Below are 19053 nucleotides of genomic sequence, written 5' to 3'. Positions count from 1 at the left end.
CCGAAATAAAAAAGGATAAATTTAATGGATTTAATGATGTATTTTTTAAAAACAAAAAATTAAGCTTTTTAGGATATTAATGATTTTTGTTTGAAATTTCTTGATGAAATTCTTCGATGAGTGATAAATGACTTAATTAAAAAATAATACAGATATTTTACATGGCTCAAAATCTTTCATTTTTATTTTCCAATTCATAGACTCATTCGATGAGTCTTCTCTCAAAATTTATATTTTCTCTTTTCTAGAAATCTATTACTAGTCAGATCCTTGAGCTCCACTCGTAAGGAGACAATTTAGATGTATAATTTGACAAGTCAAAGATGCATGGAATAATAGTATGATAGTTTGATATTTACCTCCGTAGCATAGCTGAATTAGTTACGACGGAACATACTTATAGAAGAGGACAAGGGTTTAAATTTCGACGAAGCTGAACAATACCGTCTTCCGTTGTAATCGATTACAGTTTTTCGATTTACCTCCAGATAGGATGACATATTTCCAATTTCTTAATGAAATTTTTAGATGGAATAATAGTATGATAAGTGGCTTAATTAAAAACGTGTTTTAAAAAATGTGATAAGATATTTTATAAAAATGTTACTTCAAAGAATAATAAATAAAAAATAATACAGATATTTTATCTGATTTTTTAAAAATATTATTTTTATCTTTCCATTTATTGACTCAAACTAGGACTCTTCTCTTGAAAATTATTTTATTTTCTTTTTTTTTAAACCGTTGACTTGCTCTTGGAAGACTTGACGTATGACTTTTTTTTAAAAATAATTGGTATTAAGTATATAATTTATGTGGATTAATTTTAGCCATCATGATTTAAAAAATTATAAATCATGGGATCATTATGTGAGACCGCTAGGATGGTAGATTTTATCTTTTTATTAAAAAAGATAAATTAAAAAGTATTGAGATAATGTCTTTTCTGTAGTGATTAATTATAATTTATTGTGAAATCAATCGCGTGGAATTGTTGTACGGTGGATTTTTTTTTTTTTTGTGAATAAGAGAAATCAAAGGGTAGGTGTGATTAAATCAAAGGAAGACCGACCCAGACACGATCTCGCCATCGTTGAGTCCACGTCAAATCTGTCGCTTGAGGAGATTTGCAGTCTACTAAGAAACAGCTTGCACGACTGAAACGTCGGTATGTAGGTTGAGCGTGCGTTGATGCGTGAAAAACTTTGTGTCGTGTTTGGAGTAGAGAATGAGATCAAACGAGAGTTTTTTAATTCGCCCACTGTAATTTTTATATTTTCAACAGGGTGTTCCTTGTGTGTAAGAAAAATATAATTTTTGCAAAGTCCTCAATCTTTTTAAAAGTAAATTTTAGCTCCACCACTCGTGTTAGAAGAAGAGGAATAAGAGCGATGTTAAAAGTTCAGGACTCATTTGTAACACTAGAAACAATGGGAGCTGAAATGAAAATTGTTCAAGATTCTCTATAGACGTTGCTCTGCTCTGCCATGGCGATTGCAGACCGGAGTCCGGGAGAAGAAGATGGATTCCAGATTTTGGTGGGCGATCCTCCTCGCCTCAGCCTTGGCCTCCACCGGAGCTCTCTCTCAGTCCACCGACGCCCTCGGCTTCCTCTCCATCGACTGCGGCATCGAACCCGGTTCGTCCTACGTCGACCCCCTCACCAACATCTCCTACGTCTCTGACGCCGGCTTCATCGACACCGGCATCAACCGCAACATCTCCGCCGCTTACATGGGTGACGGTTGGCCCCCACATCTCCTCAATCTCCGCGCCTTCCCGAACGGCACCCGCAACTGCTACACCATCAGGTCGCCGACGGTGGTGCGGGGGTTCAAGTACCTCCTTCGGGCATGGTTCTACTACGGCAACTACGACAGGCTCAGGGGCCAACCGTTGTCCTTCGACCTCCACCTCGGCGTCAACTACTGGGATAGGATGGGCGTGACCGACGCCGATGCCGACTCGTTTTACTGGACAGAGACCATCGCAGTGGCCACCGCCGGGTATATATAGTTCAATTGGTAAAACCAGAGAACTATTGATGAATTAACAATCATCAAATATGATCTATTTCTTTTAGGTACTTTTCGGTGTGCCTAGTGAACACCGAGACAGGGACGCCGTTCATCTCCGGGATCGATTTGCGGCCGTTGAAGGACTATCTCTACCCCGCGGCGAACGAGTTGCGAAGTTTGGTGCTGTACAACGGCCGGTGGAATTTGGGAGTGCAGTTTGACTCTATCAGGTTTTATTATTATTATTATTATTATTATTATATATCCGTACAATCTTAAATATATCTCGTAAGGTTTTCATTCAATAAATAACGGTTTAATTTCTTATCGTATCTATCCTTATTTACATATTTGCATATCCACTTTAACATCTTTATTTTTATAATTTTATCTATTCATGTGTTAGAATCGTTTTATAATTTTTTTTTAATTTAGAGATATTTTATGGTCACATAGAACATCAGACGTTCTTCTTTATTTCAATTATCTCACTTGTATTTTATGAAAGATATCTTTTAATTACTCTATCTTTTTAAAAAAAATAATCTAGCTTAAATACTTAAAACTCTAAAGTAATTTATCATTTTATGTATTAACAATTATTTGATTATGTCTAATATTACTAAATTTAAATTTCATATATTCTGTTTTTACCTATAAAATTTTTTACTTCTAGCATTTTTGTCAAAATTAATATAAAGAGATAGGAGCTTAGCAATCTTTAATATGATCTTTTATGAGAAATATTTTGATTAATCCACTTGAAGTTTTCACTCTTATCTTTATATCCTCATGTAAATCCTAATTAGTTTAATATACGTTATATCACCATATTTTTTCTATAATTCTTTATATAATTTCTCTTAATATTTTATCATAAATTTTTTTCTTCTACATCTACGTACAAATATCATATGTAAATCATACTTTTGTTCTCAATACTTTGGAATATATATATACATATATATATATATATATATATATATATATAGGTCTGATATCCTATGCTACCTCCGTGCGCGACAGCCCAACCTCCGCGCACTTCCGACGGCCGTTCCATTGAACGAAGCCTTCCATTGACTCAGCTTAAACTTTACTGAACTTGATAAAGTTACTCTAATTAATCTTGAGTTCCCCATGAGTACAACCGACCTAATCTAAGGTCATCTTAACCTAATCTGACTCAATCCAAATGTAGTCGAGACTCTAAGCAACTCGGATCTATATGGACCCAATCAAGAACATATCATATAGAATTCATATTAATCAAGTCAAAGACATGCCAAGTAGAATTCTTATTCACCTCCACATCATTATATATATATATATATATATATATATATATATATATATATATATATATATATATAAAATTCTTGAAAATCACATTACACATCTTAAATGATCATAAGATGTATCATGACCAAAAGTCATATAGAATTCAATCTCACTGAGAAATATTTAATGATTAAAATTAATATGATTAAGGTGAATGTTTTGGTCAAATATTATAAAAAAATATTAGCTAATTTCACGAAAAGCCTTTATGGTAAATTTTCACCCTCTCTTATATAACTAGTATAGTTTGAAAAAATTATATAATATATTTTTGACACTCAGTTAACTTTTAATAGAAAATTTAATTAAACATTATATATGTGTGTAATTTTATTTTATATATATATATATATATATATATATATATATATATATATATATATATATATATTAAAGGTATTAGTTAAATTTGTTTGCATACAAGCTTTATTTTAGCACAACTCAAATTTTGTTAAAACATTATGTAAAAAAATCTGAAGTACTTTGAAAACTATATTAGAAGCCTTGACTTTTGGATATATAAAGCAAAATTATTTGGACTAAACTGATTAAATGTGCTTCCCGCTTCCCTGTCTAGGTATCCGGCCGACCCGTTCGATCGTGTGTGGAGTTGGAACCAGGACACCGCGCAGACGAAGAACTGGAACGTCTCCTCCACCAACTCCACCGTCCAAAACCTCTCACAGGACCCCTTCGAAGTTCCCTCCGTCGTCATGCAGACCGCCGTCACCCCCATCAACTCCTCCAGCCTCGTCGTCACATGGGATCTCTCCCCCGGCTACGTCAACCAGTTCTTCCCCATCCTCCACATATCTGATTTCGTAAACCTCTCCGGCACCAATCAATCGCGGCAGTTCAACATCTACGTGAATGGATTCCTGTGGATGAGGGATATAATGACCCCCCCTTACCTCAACTCGGTCGCCGTCTACAGCCTCGAGCCCCTCGTTTCGTCCTCCACCTATAACGTCTCCCTCGAGGCTCTCAGCAACTCCACTCTCCCGCCCATTCTCAATGCCTTCGAGCTCTACACTACCATGAGCAACACCTCCGTGCCCTCGGATGCTGGAGATGGTATGTATCCACTTTCGTTCCTTCGCCCCTTTTTTCCACTTCTCTCTGTTGCAGTGTAACAGGGAGGAATATCTTGCCATCAGTTGCTCGATAGAATGCTCCTGAAAGCGCTAAGGCAGAATGGGCACGGGAAAGAAATTCCCACCTTCATAACAGTGCACATGAGTGTGAAGAATGTAGCTTTAGATGCCCACCAACAGCTCATATCTTTATATTAAGTTGTTCAAATTTTCCTAAATTTGATATGTTTGCTAGAGAAAAAAGTTAATTATGATAATTAGTATTGGAAAAGGACCAAAAAATCAGTATAAAAAGAAAAAACATTAGTTCGAAAGCCATAGATTGAAATAGGTGTTGGGATTGGAAGTTACATATGATATTAAGTAGATTGCTCTTTATTTCAATGGACTCTACCGATATGGTATTGTTAGGAATTTTAGTGCTGATTATTCGCATAATATTTTCTTTGGGTTGTGCTTCTGATATGATACTTAGTCTGGTCACATGCCAATAGTATTTGTTTTCTATATTTTTTCTTCTAAGCAATGCCATTAGCTTACATTGTTGATTATTTTTCTCTTTTTTTTACAGTTGATGCCATGACAGTGATCAAGGAGCGGTATCGGATCCAGAGGAATTGGATGGGAGATCCATGTTCCCCTCGTGATTTTGTTTGGGATGGACTATATTGTAATTACAACTTGTCAAATTCTCCAAGAGTCACTACTTTGTGAGTTCTACAAGTTCATCTAACTCAAGCTATTAATCATGAAATACCGAGACCAACTGTTTGGAAATTCTGCAATATTCTTATCAATCGCTATTGTTCTGCAGGAGTCTATCATCAAGTGGGCTGACTGGGGAAATAACCAAATCTTTTGCTAGTCTTAGTGCACTTCAGTACTTGTAAGGCTACTCATTGCTTGTTATTTGTTTTCCTTTTTTCCTTTCAGTATTCATTGAATATGACAAATAGTCATTAGCAATCTTGGACAGCTTTCTACAAAGGAATGTTATGGGAGGAATTATTATCTAACAATTGTTCTTTAACCACTTTTTTCAGGGACTTGTCTTACAACAATTTAACAGGGCCAATACCTGATGATCTAGCAAACTTAAGTTCTCTCAAACTACTGTAAGCATAGTTCTTAATATTATCCTTCTTTCATTATATTGAAAGAATGGCTTAACATTTCATGATTGCTGGCAGTGATTTGACAGGCAACCAGTTAAATGGATCAGTTCCTTCGAACCTCCTTGAAATGGCACAAAATGGATTGCTTACCTTAAGGTTTGTGTTACATTTAAGTTTAGGTTCTTCCATTTTTCTTTAATGATTCATAATATGAAATGAAAGGTCTCTCTTGATCATTAAAGCTCATTCCTTAATGATTCATAATATGAAATGAAAGGTCTCTCATGCAGACTGGATGGGAATCCACATCTTTGTTACAATGGCAGATCGTGCAATGTGATATCAACGCCGGTGATCCTGAAGGTTTACATGTGTTTTTCAGCAACTGGCAACCTGCAGCTAGATTCAAAAACTTGTTGATGACCAACCGTACAAATTCACTCGAATATTTATCAGAGATTTGTAGTTTTATGGAAGTGTTTGAAACACTTGAAGTGTTTAAATAAAGCAAATCTTGCAAATAAGAAAGTTTTTATTTTTAGTTCACGACCTATAGCATCATTCTTTAAAAATTATTATTATTATTTTCTTTTTGAAAATCTATATCACAAGTAGAGTCACCTTGGCGTTTTATCAAAGGTCACACTTAATTGTTTAAATTTTTTAAAAGATGCATCATATTTTAGTTTAATTTTTACTATAAGGCACACCTAATTTTTAAAATATTTTTTTCATTTATTTCAATTCTAAATTGAAGTAAAGAATTAATTTTTCTAATTTAAATCAAACTAACCCGAATGGAATGAGATAAGCAAAAACAAAATTATTTCATCAAGGAATTTATACAAAAGTGATGACTTTAAAAAGCTTTATTTTTTTTAAAAAAAATTATGTTAAACTCATGACGATCATGACTATTATGGTAAAATATTTTAAGAAGGAGATATATTAGTTATATTTATATATGAATAATCAAGATTTAGTGACAACACAAGGTCTTTCAAAAGTAGAACAAATCTTAGATTTAGTCTTCAAGGAATGAAATGCAACCACTGAGAACATTAGTAGTTGTAGCAAGTGGTGTTTGAAGAAATAGTTTAATAGAAAATACATCAAATTAAATTAAGAGGAACCATGAGTTTTAAGATTTATAGGGCAATACCAAGTGGTATTTGGATTATCACTTGAAGTTTAGATCATATATCTTGCATGTTTTAGACTGTAGATCCATTTTGTCATATAACAACAAACATATGCACATTGTGAAAATCTTTGATCATATCCAACTATGTACACAACTAATCTTCTGAACTAGTGATTCTCTTTATATAATGAGTAACAATGAAGCAACTGGCTTCAACTTAAGTGTTGTTAAACTTTGATGCTGTGTTTAGTTTTGTGCAAAATTTATGATTGAAAATTTGCCGTATCGCTTGTCAAGTATTACAATACCTTAGCTTCTAGCTCAATGAGAAAAGTGATGTGTACAATTATGGAGTGGTTCTTTTGGAATTGATCATTAGACAACCTCCAATAGTTCTAGGTACAGAAAATATATTCCTAACTCAATGCGTGCTCCAAAGGCTTGTCAAAGGAAACATCGACGATGTTGTAGATCTCAAGCTAGAAGGGGAGTATGACACAAACTGTGTCTAGAAGTGTGCTGATATTGCATTGAAATGCATGACAAAAAGGTCCCAACAACGGCCAATGATGACATTAAGTTTTGATGCAGCTAAAAAAGAGCTTAGAACTAGAGAACTCTCATTATGACACTGTAAACAACAGTCACACATAGTGAGAATCTATACTTAGAAGTGATGTGAGCTTGAACAATGCTCCTAAGATAGGAGTGGTTCGTTTGGAACTGATCACTTGGCTACCTCCAATAGTTCCAAGTACAGAAAATGTACTCCTAGCTTAGTGAGTGCTCCAAAAGCTTGCTAGAGGAAACATCAAGGATATTATAGATTCTAGGCTAGAAGGGAAGTATGACATAAACTGTGTCTAGAAGTGTGCTGATATTGCGCTGAAATGCATGGCAAAAAGATCTCAACAATGACCAATGACGGCAAAAGTTTTGATATAGCTAAAAGAGAACTTAGAACTAAAGAACTCTCATTATATAACACTGTGAACATAGTCACACATAATGAGAATCTATATTCAAAAGTAAGTGATGTGAGTCTAGTGCTCTTGAGATTGGAGTGTCTAGAATGACTAAAATTTCCGAATCGACGGCAAGATAAACAAGGGTATGTTCAGTTCTTTCCTCTTAAAACTGTGTCATAATGGTTGTTAAGGTTCAAAATGTCATTTGCTTCAAATTCATTATCGTGTAGCTTTTTACATGTTATTACTTAGTGTGAAGGAAAATAGTATTATTGTGTAGATGATACTTTTATTTCCTATGGCAAAAACTATATTATGTTCTTCCCTTTCATCTTGGAACAAGCATCTTGTATTTTCACAATGTCATCTCTTTGTTACAGAAAAAATTCCCTAGTTTCTTGCTCCTGGTGTGAAGATACAAGTTCCTCACTCCTTAGCAATAATGCTCAGTAGTGTAGATAGCCGATCTTCATCAATACATTAATGTTTAGCATATTTGATATCTAAGATCATTAATTCTGAAATTGAGACTTGTGGAAGCCAAGCCAGTGTTTTCAAACACAAACCTCGATCGGTTTGAACCAGTCAACCTCCATGTCCTGGTTTCTGCAGTTCGTTCGAGCTGATCAGAAAAAAAAAATATGAAACCCTGTTTAAGTGCAAATTTACTTGAATATTTATCAGAGTTTAAATGCAGCAAACTAAAAATATATTTTTTTTAGTTTTATGCAAACGTAGTTTTTTTGGTTACTTTTACAAAATTTGCATTATAAGGAATTTAAATAAAACAAATCCTGTAAATAAGGAAGATGTCTAAGAATAATAACTAAACAAACAATACAGATACAGATATTTTTATGATTCAACTTTTTCATTTTTATTTTCCGACCAATAGATTCGTACGATGAATCTTCTCTTGAAAATTATTATATCTTGTTTTTCTTTTTAAAAATATTTTACTTGGCTCCTCCTTTTACAAGCGGAGCCAAGCGCTCCACTGGCGACGATTTGACTAGTCAAAGGTTGGAGTGATTAAGTGTCAAATCAACGCCATGACCCAGACGCAAGTTTTTTTAATATTCAAAAAGTGATTTTTTATTTTTCAAAGTCAATTTTTATGATTTTTAATATTCAAATCTGATTAATTTTTAAAATTCGAAAACTTATTTTCTTTATTTTTATTAATCAGATTTGAATTATTATTCTTTTAATTGAAAGTATTATTAATTAAATTCGAATTATCATTAATCAGATTTGAATTAATTAATTTTAAATTATCTTGATTAATTAAATTTAAATTAATTAAATTATTTTGATTTTTAATATTTTGATTGATTAAATTTAGATTGACGCGATCATTAAATAGTCTGATTAAGATTTTGATTAACTAGATTATTTTTAATTACATTTGAATGAATTAAAATATTTTTGTTAGGTAGGTCTAAATTAATGTCATTTTTTCAAATTAATTAAAATAAAGTTATCATGTCTATGTAATTTAGCTGAATCAATCTTGACTAAATTACTTAATCAATTAAATATATTATCCAAATAAATTATCAAAATCGTCTCATCAGTCTTACTTGTGGAGTGATTAAATATTCATTTGAAAATTATTAGATATTTTCTTTTTTTTTTAAATCTTTCAAAAATAAAGTCTTAAAAAGGGTACTATCTATAATAACTGTGCCATTAAGTGTAAATAGATGGCACACTTATTACGGACAAAGAAAGGGGACCTACTACCCTTTGACTTAGTGCATCCCTCAGGACACAGGTAGACTGTCTCTCTTGTTCTTTTCATCGCGTTTTCAAAGCGTAGCACTGACAATGAACGTAGGGTATTATTGACAAAATAGTTAAGAATCGATTTTAAAAAAAATACATTACATAAAAAATGTAGCATGAAATTTAACATGACACATTCAACTGCATGAATGTGGACCTCACTATGTATGGATGTGAGACCTACTTCATGAAATGTGTCATGTTGAATTTCATATTATATTTTTCATGTAGTGTATCATTGTTCTTTAGAAAATGATGATTTAGGATCGATTTTACTATGCTATCCATTTAACGTTTGTATCTATATGAACCTCTCTTCATATCCATCATATTGACTTTAAAAGAACCATTAAAGTAATCGATCTACTTTTTTTTTTTTTAATACCATCTCACGGTCCGTCTACTTTCTCATTTTCAAATTATAAGTTCAGTGAGAGGGGACAGTCAGAGAATCCCATCTAGAAGAAGAAGACCACTATTAGTCTCATCAAATTCATCAAGGATTCTCTCAATCATTTTCTAGATCCTAATAAAAAAATAAATCTTTAAATTTTTTTCTAAAAATAATATTAATTTAAAAAATAATTTTTATATAAAATTTAATTTTTTAAATGTAAAATTATTAATTAAATTTTATTAAATTATTTAATCTTACATTATTGATTATCATTGAACGTAAATAAAATTTTATTAATTTTAATTTTTTTATTTTTTATATTAATAGATATTATCAATCGTATTCTATAAATTATTAAAAATGAATATTTTTAAAATTAATCTAAAATTAAAAATGAATATCTTTTTAAAAAATAAATATAAATAATATTAAAATATAAAAAATTAAAGCTTATACCTTGAGCCGGTGCCGGCGGAGTAGACCTAGTTTGTATAAGTAAATTGTATTGTGAAGCCGTCAGAGGTCTTTTTGTGTTGACCGCCGAGATCCAGCCGCGATCTCGCCGGCTCGCCCTCGTTGAGTCAACGCCAAAAATATAATTTTTGCCACTTCTATTTTGAAATTTTCAAAGTCGTCTCGATACTTTCAATATTTTTTCAAAGTAAATTTTAATGCTAGGAATAAGAGCGATAAATTTAAAGACTTTGCGTGTGCAATTAATGAATTTAAAAGTTCGGGACTCATTTGTAACAATAGAAACAATAGGGAGTGAAATGAAAATTGTTCTATGTGCGGCAATATAATGGATGCTCTGCTCTGCCATGGCTGTCGGCGGTCGCATACCAAAAGGAGAAAATGGATTCCAGATTTTGGTGGCCGATCTTCCTCACCTTCGCCATGGCCTCCTCCGGAGCTCGCTCTCAGACCACCGACGGCTTCCTCTCCATAGACTGCGGCAGAGAGCCCGGTTCGTCCTACGTCGACCCACACCAACATCCCCTACGTCTCCGACGCCGACTTCATCGACACCGGCATCAACCACATCACCTTCGGCCCCTACATGAACTCTCCGACATATGGGCTTGGCAATCTCCGCGCCTTCCCCAACGGAACCCGCAACTGCTACACCATCCGGTCGCCGGCGGTGGCTGCGGGGGTCCAAGTACCTCCTCCGGGCGTGGTTCTTCTACGGCAACTACGACGGGCTCAATGGCCAGACGCTGGTCTTCGACCTCTACCTCGGCGTCAACCACTGGGCGGTGGTGAACGTGACCAACCCGGGCATAATCTACCGAATGCAGATCATCACGGTGGCCACCGCCGGGTATATATATATAGCTAGTTCAGTAGCAAAATCAAAAAACTATTGAAAGAATAATCATCAAATCAAATGTGATCTCATTCTTTTAGGTACTTTTCGGTGTGCCTGGTGAACACCAAGACAGGAACGCCGTTCATCTCCGTGATCGACTTGCGGCCGTTGAAGCACAGTATGTACCCGGCGGCGAACGAGAGGCGTAGTTTGCTCATGTTCCATGAGTGGAACTTGGGAGCGGAAAGGCTACACCAGGTTATTATTATTATTATTATTATTATTATTATTATATCATCCTAAATCAATTCTTATTGGATAGGGATGATAATTTACTCCAAATTCAGTAAAGGATCAGATTAGAAATCTAATCCGATCGAATAGAAGAGAGTATAGATGAATTTTTAAAATCCAATTAAATAATTAGATAATCGAATATGAGAATTTTTGGATTTGGATATGAAGATGGGTATGATAGAATCCTATCCATATTTGACTCAAAATTGATTAAATAATATATTTTAAATTATATTTTATTAGATATGATATTAATTTTAATATATTTTTGTTGAATTATATAATAGTTGGATGGAATTAAAAAAATTATTAGTATAGAGGTGATGTTATTTTTTTATAAGAGAATGATATTAGGATAAATTATTTTTAATATTTTATTATTTCTTTATGATGTTTATTTTTTAAAAAATTATTTTTTAAAGAATTTAATAAATATCCATAACTTCATCTAAAATAATTTAAATTAAGTGTAGGTAGTAATAAGATATTTGGGTAAAGTATGAATATTTTATTCTCGTTCTTGTAGTAGTTGGTTACGACGGAGTAAGATATTTGGTTTCATCGAGCAATATCCTCATCCGTCATGACCATTCTAATATGAATCCGATTCAAATCTGACTCATTACCATCCCTACTACTAGATCATCCTTCGTTGACTTTTGCTGAGTCATGGCCGCTTTTTGAAGGAGATTAATAAAGATGTTAGAAGGAAGCCAAGACACATCTTAGAGTGGCCCCTCCACAAGTCAAATTTGGAAATAAGAATGGAGAATAGGAGGAGAATTGCAGTGTCAAATATATTGAACATATTTTTTTCGAGATTGCTACCTTATATAGAAAAAAAAGGAGAAATGCCAAATCAATAAAGAGCCTCCTCTTTATAATGTTTGCACCACTTCTCCTTTATTCAATGTTATCATTCCAATCGGTTGCATAACTCCTTGCATTTGTAACCGACGTACCTCTCCCGCCAATATCCATCATTACTAGAGCCAAAGTTCCCCACGAGTACAACCGACCTAATATAAGGTCATCTTAACCTAATTTGACTCAACCCAAATGGAGCCGAGACTCCAAGTGACTTAGATCTATAAGAACCTAGTCAAGAACATGTCACGTGGAGTTCATGTTGACCTAGTCAAGGACATGCACGTAGAGCCCTTATTTATCTCCACATCACATGACTCCTCACTAAGTCCAGTCGAAAAAGGGCGTAAGTCGATTAACTAAATAGTTGATGCAATAGCAAACTCATATTTTAAGACTGGGAAGATTTATGCGGAATGGGCTCTCCGTGATGGTCAAAAACCATTTTGCTCGCTGCCTAGCCATGAGATTTTCCTCTTGCCGACTTGCTGAATACCCTATTACTATCCATATTACCTGTGAGTCGCCTTGGGAACTCGTGACCTTCCAACAACCTCCATAAATATTTTGTTTGCAGCTCATCTCATTACTTCGTCATGGATTCCCATAATCTCCTTAGAATAGTCAAGCATCATCCACGAATATCTTATACTTTTACCCTAGATCGAATGGCTCCCTACCCAAATTAATTTATTTAAACAATGAAGAATCCCTTCATAAAACTTGGGCTACCATTTTCTCATAGTAGCTGACTCATCTCCAGAATATCCTAGATGAATAAAAAAAACTTTGTCGGGAGAGGGAGAGTAGAGTCCTAGAGATGCAAAGTCAGCTGGAATTATCCACGGTCACGATGGAGCATCATAAGAAGCAACTAGCTGACTACAAAGCTATTGAAGGACTTTGGGCCAGCAAGAAGAAAGAATTCATAAGCTGGACAAAATTCGACCATCTACTTGGCGCCCACTCAGTGTTCCTTATTGAGCAAGGTTTAAGGGAGCCATCGCTCAGTTTCAAGAAGCGAGCTACCTTCCAGCAGGTACTTCCCTTGACTTCTTAAGCCTTCAAAAAGTTGTGGACAATATTCCCGAGGACACGAAAACTGACTGGCCGTCATTTCTGTGAACTTATTTATACTCTCACTCTTTGACCCAGAATTATCATAGATATTAAACCTTTTTTAACATATGCATCTTGTTATTTTCACAATCTCTTATTATAATTATGTGATCTACTGGTGATTTACTACTCTTTAGCCAATTTAAAAAATAGCTTCAAATTATGAGATACTAGAATTGATATAACCTAGGTCAAGTGACTCTGTCATTGATAGAGAAATTTTATTATAGGTGATTCTATCTTTGACAGAGTAATTTAGTTGTAGGTGATTCTGTTCCTCACAGAGAAATTTTATTATAGGCAACTCTATCCCTAATAGAGGATTTTAGTTGTAGGCAAATTTGTCCCTAATAGAGAAACTTAAGGTAGGCGACTTTTTCCCTCACAAAGGAATTTAGTGTTAAGCAACTCTGTTAATGATAGAGAAATTTTATTGTAGCCAATATTGTCCCTAATAGAGGATTTTAGTTGTAGGTGACTTTATCTCTTAAAGAATAATTTTATTGTAGTAACTCTGTCTCTAACAAAAGAATTTAGTTTGATCCATGCACAGACAAATAAAAATTACTCCAAATTGATCTTTATTAGAAGTAGAAGGTGTGTTATATCCATGCACAGGCAACTCTTCTATCCAACTTCCTCCAACATGATTCAACTTAATCTTCAAACCACACATTAACTCCCTATTCACCACTTCCGCCTGGCTATTATTCTGCAGCTAAGCCGTCGAGGTGAAAGATTGCTTTATACTAAGCTCTTAACACTATTCCCAAAGTCTTCTTCCTTGAAATTGTCTCTCATTATCAGAAACCAACTTACGAGGAACTCCATACTTGCACATGATATTCTTTTAATGGAACTTAAGAACAACATCTTTTGTAATCATAGTTATTGTTGCCACCTCTACCCATTTAGAAATATAGTTACTGCCATAAGTTAGAACTTCTTTTGATTGACCCTATAGGAAAAGGACTGGTGGCATCCATTCCCCACTAATTGAATGGGTAAGAAGAGGACCATGTCTACAAGAATTCTATCAGTTGTCAAATTACATGTTGATGCTTTTGACAATTTGGATAGGTAGATGTGAGGCGCTCTGCGCCCCTTCTATCATGTCGGCCAAAAGTAACCTACCAACAACACTTTCTGAACCAGCGTCTTTCCTCTAATATGGCTCCCACAACTAGTCCCCTCCCCATGTATTTCTTGCATCACATATTTGACCTCCTCCTAATTTAAGCATTTCAACAAAGGACAAGAAAAACCCATCTTATATAAGCTATAACCTATCAACGTAAAACCCACGACCCGCCACTTCATCAACCTCCTCTATTCTGGGTTTGGGAACTTTCCTTCTTTAAGACAAGAGATTAATTTCACTCACCAATCTGCTAAGCTATTTTGATTAACCTCCTAGGTCAGTCAATCTGAGCTATCAACTACACATGGACAACCGACTCCTTACCCTCCAACTAGATAAGGTACTTGTCATCCGAGCAAGTTCATATGCTTTTTCATTTTTAACCTGAGGTATCTTCCGCAAAATTACCTCTTGGAACTCAGCCTTTATCTTTCCATACAATGCAATATATTAGCGAAGTTGGTCACTGTTCATCGCATATGCTCCTTCTTACTACTAAGCTGCCAATAAAGAATCCAAGTGCAAAACCACCTTTGAAGCTCCCACATGTTTAGCTGTCTGCAATCTTGACAACAAGGCCTCATACTCGGCCTCATTATTAGAAGCCTTAAAATTAAGTTGCGCAACTAATGACATTTCATCTCCTTGAGGTGAAACCAACAAATCACTAGCACCACTACCTTGATGTGTCGTCGAACCATTCACAAAAACCTTCTAGGTTCCTGCTTTCTCCTCCCCAGTGGTTTTAGCTAAAAAATTAGCTAAAGATTGAGTTTTGTTTGTTGCTTGCGACTGGTATTATATATCATATTTGTTGAACTCTATTATCCATTTAATCAACCTCCCCGAAGCTTCTAGATTAGAGAGGGCATGCCCTAAGGCACAGTTTGTTAGCATCATAATAGGATGAGATAGGAAGCAGGGTCGCAATCGCTGAGCTGTTAGGATGAGAGCTAATGTGAGCTTCTCCAACATGCTATATCTGCTCTCGACATCCTTCAATAAATGGTTGATGAAATAAATAGGTTGTTATACTACTACTTCTTGGCAGAGAAGGATGGACTAGCCATCCCTTCCGTGGCGGCTAGATACAACCACAATTGTTCCCCCACTATTGGCTTGGAGAGAGAATAGGCAGGTCTAGTAGGTATTTCTTGAGGTTGGCAAAAGTTTGCACACACTTTTGATCCCAGGTGAACTTAGCCGAGCTGACTTTTTGAGTACTTTGAAGAAGAGCAAACTCCAATCGGCATATAGCTAGAGATAAACCAAGATAAGGTGGTAATCCGCCTTACCAATCTCTGAACTCCTCACATATTTTGTGGAGCTTTCATATCTTGCAGGGTTTGCACTTTTGTATGGTTAGCATCGGTTCCTTTTCCTATCACAATATATCTAAGGAAACATCCACTCCTTACACTAAAAATATATTTATTTGGTTTAAGCTTGAGGACATACCTTCTCAAAGTATTGAAAGTTCCTCAATATCTTCAATCAAGTTTTCAGTCATGGCTGATTTGATCACGTTGTCATCCACATAAAACTCTATGTTCCTCCCTTTCTATTTCTAAAAAACTCAATCTATCAGCCTTTGATATGTGACTCCAACATTTTTGAGACCAAATGACATTACTTGATAATAGAAGATTCCGTCAGAAGTGATGAAACTAACCTTCTCTTGATCCGTCTAGGCCAAAGGTATCTGGTAATATCCTTGCTAAATATCTAACATTCAAATGAATGTGTATCCTAAGGTTGAATCTACTAGTTGATCTATTCTAAGAAGTGGGTAGCAATTTTTGGGACATGTCCGAATGAGGTCTCTAAAATTCATACAAACTCGTCACTTACTGGCCTTCTTCGGTACTAGCACAACATTAGCCAACTAGGTCGGAAATTGGACTTCCTGAATATGTCCAGCTTCTAGTAACTTAAGGACCTCTACTCGGATTATCTTATCCTTCTCCGGACCGAAATGTCACTTCTTTTGCTTCATTGACCTAGCTTTTGGTAGTATATTGAGCTTATATTCCATTATGCTAGGAGATATTCCTTTGACCTCCCATGCAGGCCAAGCAAAGACATTTTTATTTCTATCAAGGCAAGTAATCAACTTCTCCTTTAACTCCTAAGGAAGATTAATGGTTATATGAGTAGTTTTGTCTGACTGTTCTGACATGATTTGCACATCTTCTAGTTCTTGTTCCAACGGCATAGATACAGATACTTGCTCTAGGACTTGTACTTCTACACTTCTATGACTTCGTCTCCAATATCTATTCTTGGTCCAACTAGGCCCTTTTAGATCAACCCATATCATCTCTACATAACACTTCCGAGTTGAGGTCTGATCTCCCTAGACCTCACCTACTTGAACCCACCATAGGAAACTTGACTTTTTGATGATACGTGGACACCACCGCCTGAAAGAAATTTATTGTCAATCTTCCTAATATGACATTATATGAAGAGGAAGCATTGCCACCATAAAGATAGTAGTCTAGGTTCATCGTAGAGGTTACTCCTCTAAAAAGAGTGGTAGAGTGATTTGTCCCATCGGTTGAACTTCGTGTCTTGCAAATCCAAACAATGAGATAGACATAGGGCATAATTTTGTAAGGTCTACCTACATTCAGTCAAGAGCTCCCTTGAAAAGGATGTTGATAAAGCTTCCAGTATCGAAGAATACTTAGGTCATGTCATAGTTGGCTATAATGGCCCGAATTACTAGTACATTAGCATGGAGGTGCCCACTCCCTCCAAATCTTCAAGTTCGGAACTAACTATCAAGCCCTTCCTAGATCCTCGCTCAATTGCAACTCTGTAACTTTCCAACTGTTGGTCATGTGCTTTTCTGGCCCTATTTGAATCTCTATCGCTTGTCCCTCCTGAAATCATAATTATTATACCTTGATAATGAGAGTTAATTCTCGGGGCTCTTAGTGCTCAGATTCCTTCGAGCTGGCTCCCATGACCTATGCTGATCTCAATTACCTTCCTCTCTTCTAGGCCTATCTTGAGGCTTAGCAAGATAAGGACACTTGGCGAGTGATCTGCGAGTGACCTTCAGAGGAGGTTGGACTTGCTGGTAATGACGTACAAATTTATTAATTTCTTCTAAGAGTCCATGGCAAGCTCGAGTGGAGTGGTCTTATGTCTAATGAAAAGTGTAAAAGAGCCTCAGTTTTTGTAAATATCTTGGCGTGGAGGTGTCAGTGCAGGTGTTGGGATTTTCTTCCAATGCTTGAACACCCTTCTCCCCTCTAGATTTCTCAAGAGCATAGTTGAAGAAGGGTTGTGGCATTGGATTCCAAGGAGGCAGTCGTGGAACCCATTTCTCTTGACGGGAGGGAGGAGGTGTCTATCTCACCTTTTCGGGCACGCTGAACCTCTTTCACATGGATATACTTCTCATCTCTCCCCAGTAGGTCATCGTAACTAGCTAATGCTTCTTTATCAGCAATCTAAAGAAATCTCCTTTCACGAGTCCTTGGGAGAAGGCGCTAGTAAATACTTCCAATGTTGCCGAAGGTATCTCCAAAGAAATGCCGTTGAAATGACAAATATAATCCCGTAGGATTTTTTGATTTTGCTGCTCCATGGCAAAAAAATTTAAAGCAGATTTATGGTATCACTTACTACTAGCGAAGTGATGTAAGAACATGATATTAGTCTCTAAACTCTTCAAAAGACTATATGGAGTTTGGTGGTAGTCGTCTAAACTAACGCTAAGTCGACCCTACTAGAGTCATCAAAAAACTCTGCATTTCACCCTGTCGAAAAATTAGTGCAGGAGAGCAACATTCTCAAAGCGACCCAAATGGTCTTCTAGGTCTATAGATCCTGCATACTCTCTAATTTGGAGCGTCCGAAATCAACTCGACATTTCTTTGGTCAATATCTCTTGAGAGGGTACTATGTTGAGTCGTCTTTCTCTCTTTTGGTGTAACAAACTTACCCTGGAATTCTTATTACCTCCACATCATTATATACATATAATTCTTGAAAATCACATTACACATCTTAAATGATCATGACCAAAAGTCAAAGAGTTTAATATTTAATGATTAAAATTAATATCATTAAAGTTAATGGTTTGGTCAAATATTATATATATAAAAAAATATTAGCTAATTTCACGAAAAGCCTTTATGGTAAAATTTCACCCTCTCTTATATAACATAACTAGTATAGTTTTAAAAAAATTTACATAATACAGTTTGACACTCAGTTAACTATTTAATTAAACATTATATATATATATATATATATATATATATATATATATAAGTATTAGTTAAATTTGTTTGCATACTTAGTTTATTTTTAGCACAAATCAAATTTTGTTAAAACATTACGTATAAAAAATCTGAAGTAATTCTTTGAAAATTATATTAGAAGGCTTGAGTTTTTGGATAATATAAAGCAAAATTACATTAACTTATTAAAATTATT

At 35.1% G+C, this 19053-nt stretch overlaps 1 protein-coding gene and 1 pseudogene across 1 annotated transcript in view; both read left to right on the top strand.

The window, feature by feature from the left end:
- The first annotated feature begins 1514 nt into the window (after positions 1–1514).
- Positions 1515–19053, top strand: part of LOC141830423 (putative leucine-rich repeat receptor-like serine/threonine-protein kinase At2g19230) — a 34850-nt gene continuing 17311 nt past the window's right edge. Inside the window, exons 1-3 of the mRNA XM_074717855.1 lie at positions 1515–2006; positions 2084–2248; positions 3934–4430. Of these exons, the coding sequence (XP_074573956.1) occupies positions 1522–2006; positions 2084–2248; positions 3934–4430 (1147 nt within the window). The 5' untranslated portion in view covers positions 1515–1521. The remainder of the gene's footprint in view (positions 2007–2083; positions 2249–3933; positions 4431–19053) is intronic.
- On the top strand, positions 10718–11502 carry LOC141831030 (putative leucine-rich repeat receptor-like serine/threonine-protein kinase At2g19230; annotated as a pseudogene).

Source organism: Curcuma longa, chromosome 6 (genome assembly GCF_044706935.1).
Source record: "Curcuma longa cultivar G26 ecotype Majalengka, Jawa Barat chromosome 6, ITB_CL_G26_1.1, whole genome shotgun sequence".
In the NCBI taxonomy this organism is placed as follows: Eukaryota; Viridiplantae; Streptophyta; class Magnoliopsida; order Zingiberales; family Zingiberaceae; genus Curcuma; species Curcuma longa.
Note: the sequence above shows the minus strand (reverse complement) of the source record. Positions and strands in the feature narration are given on the sequence as shown.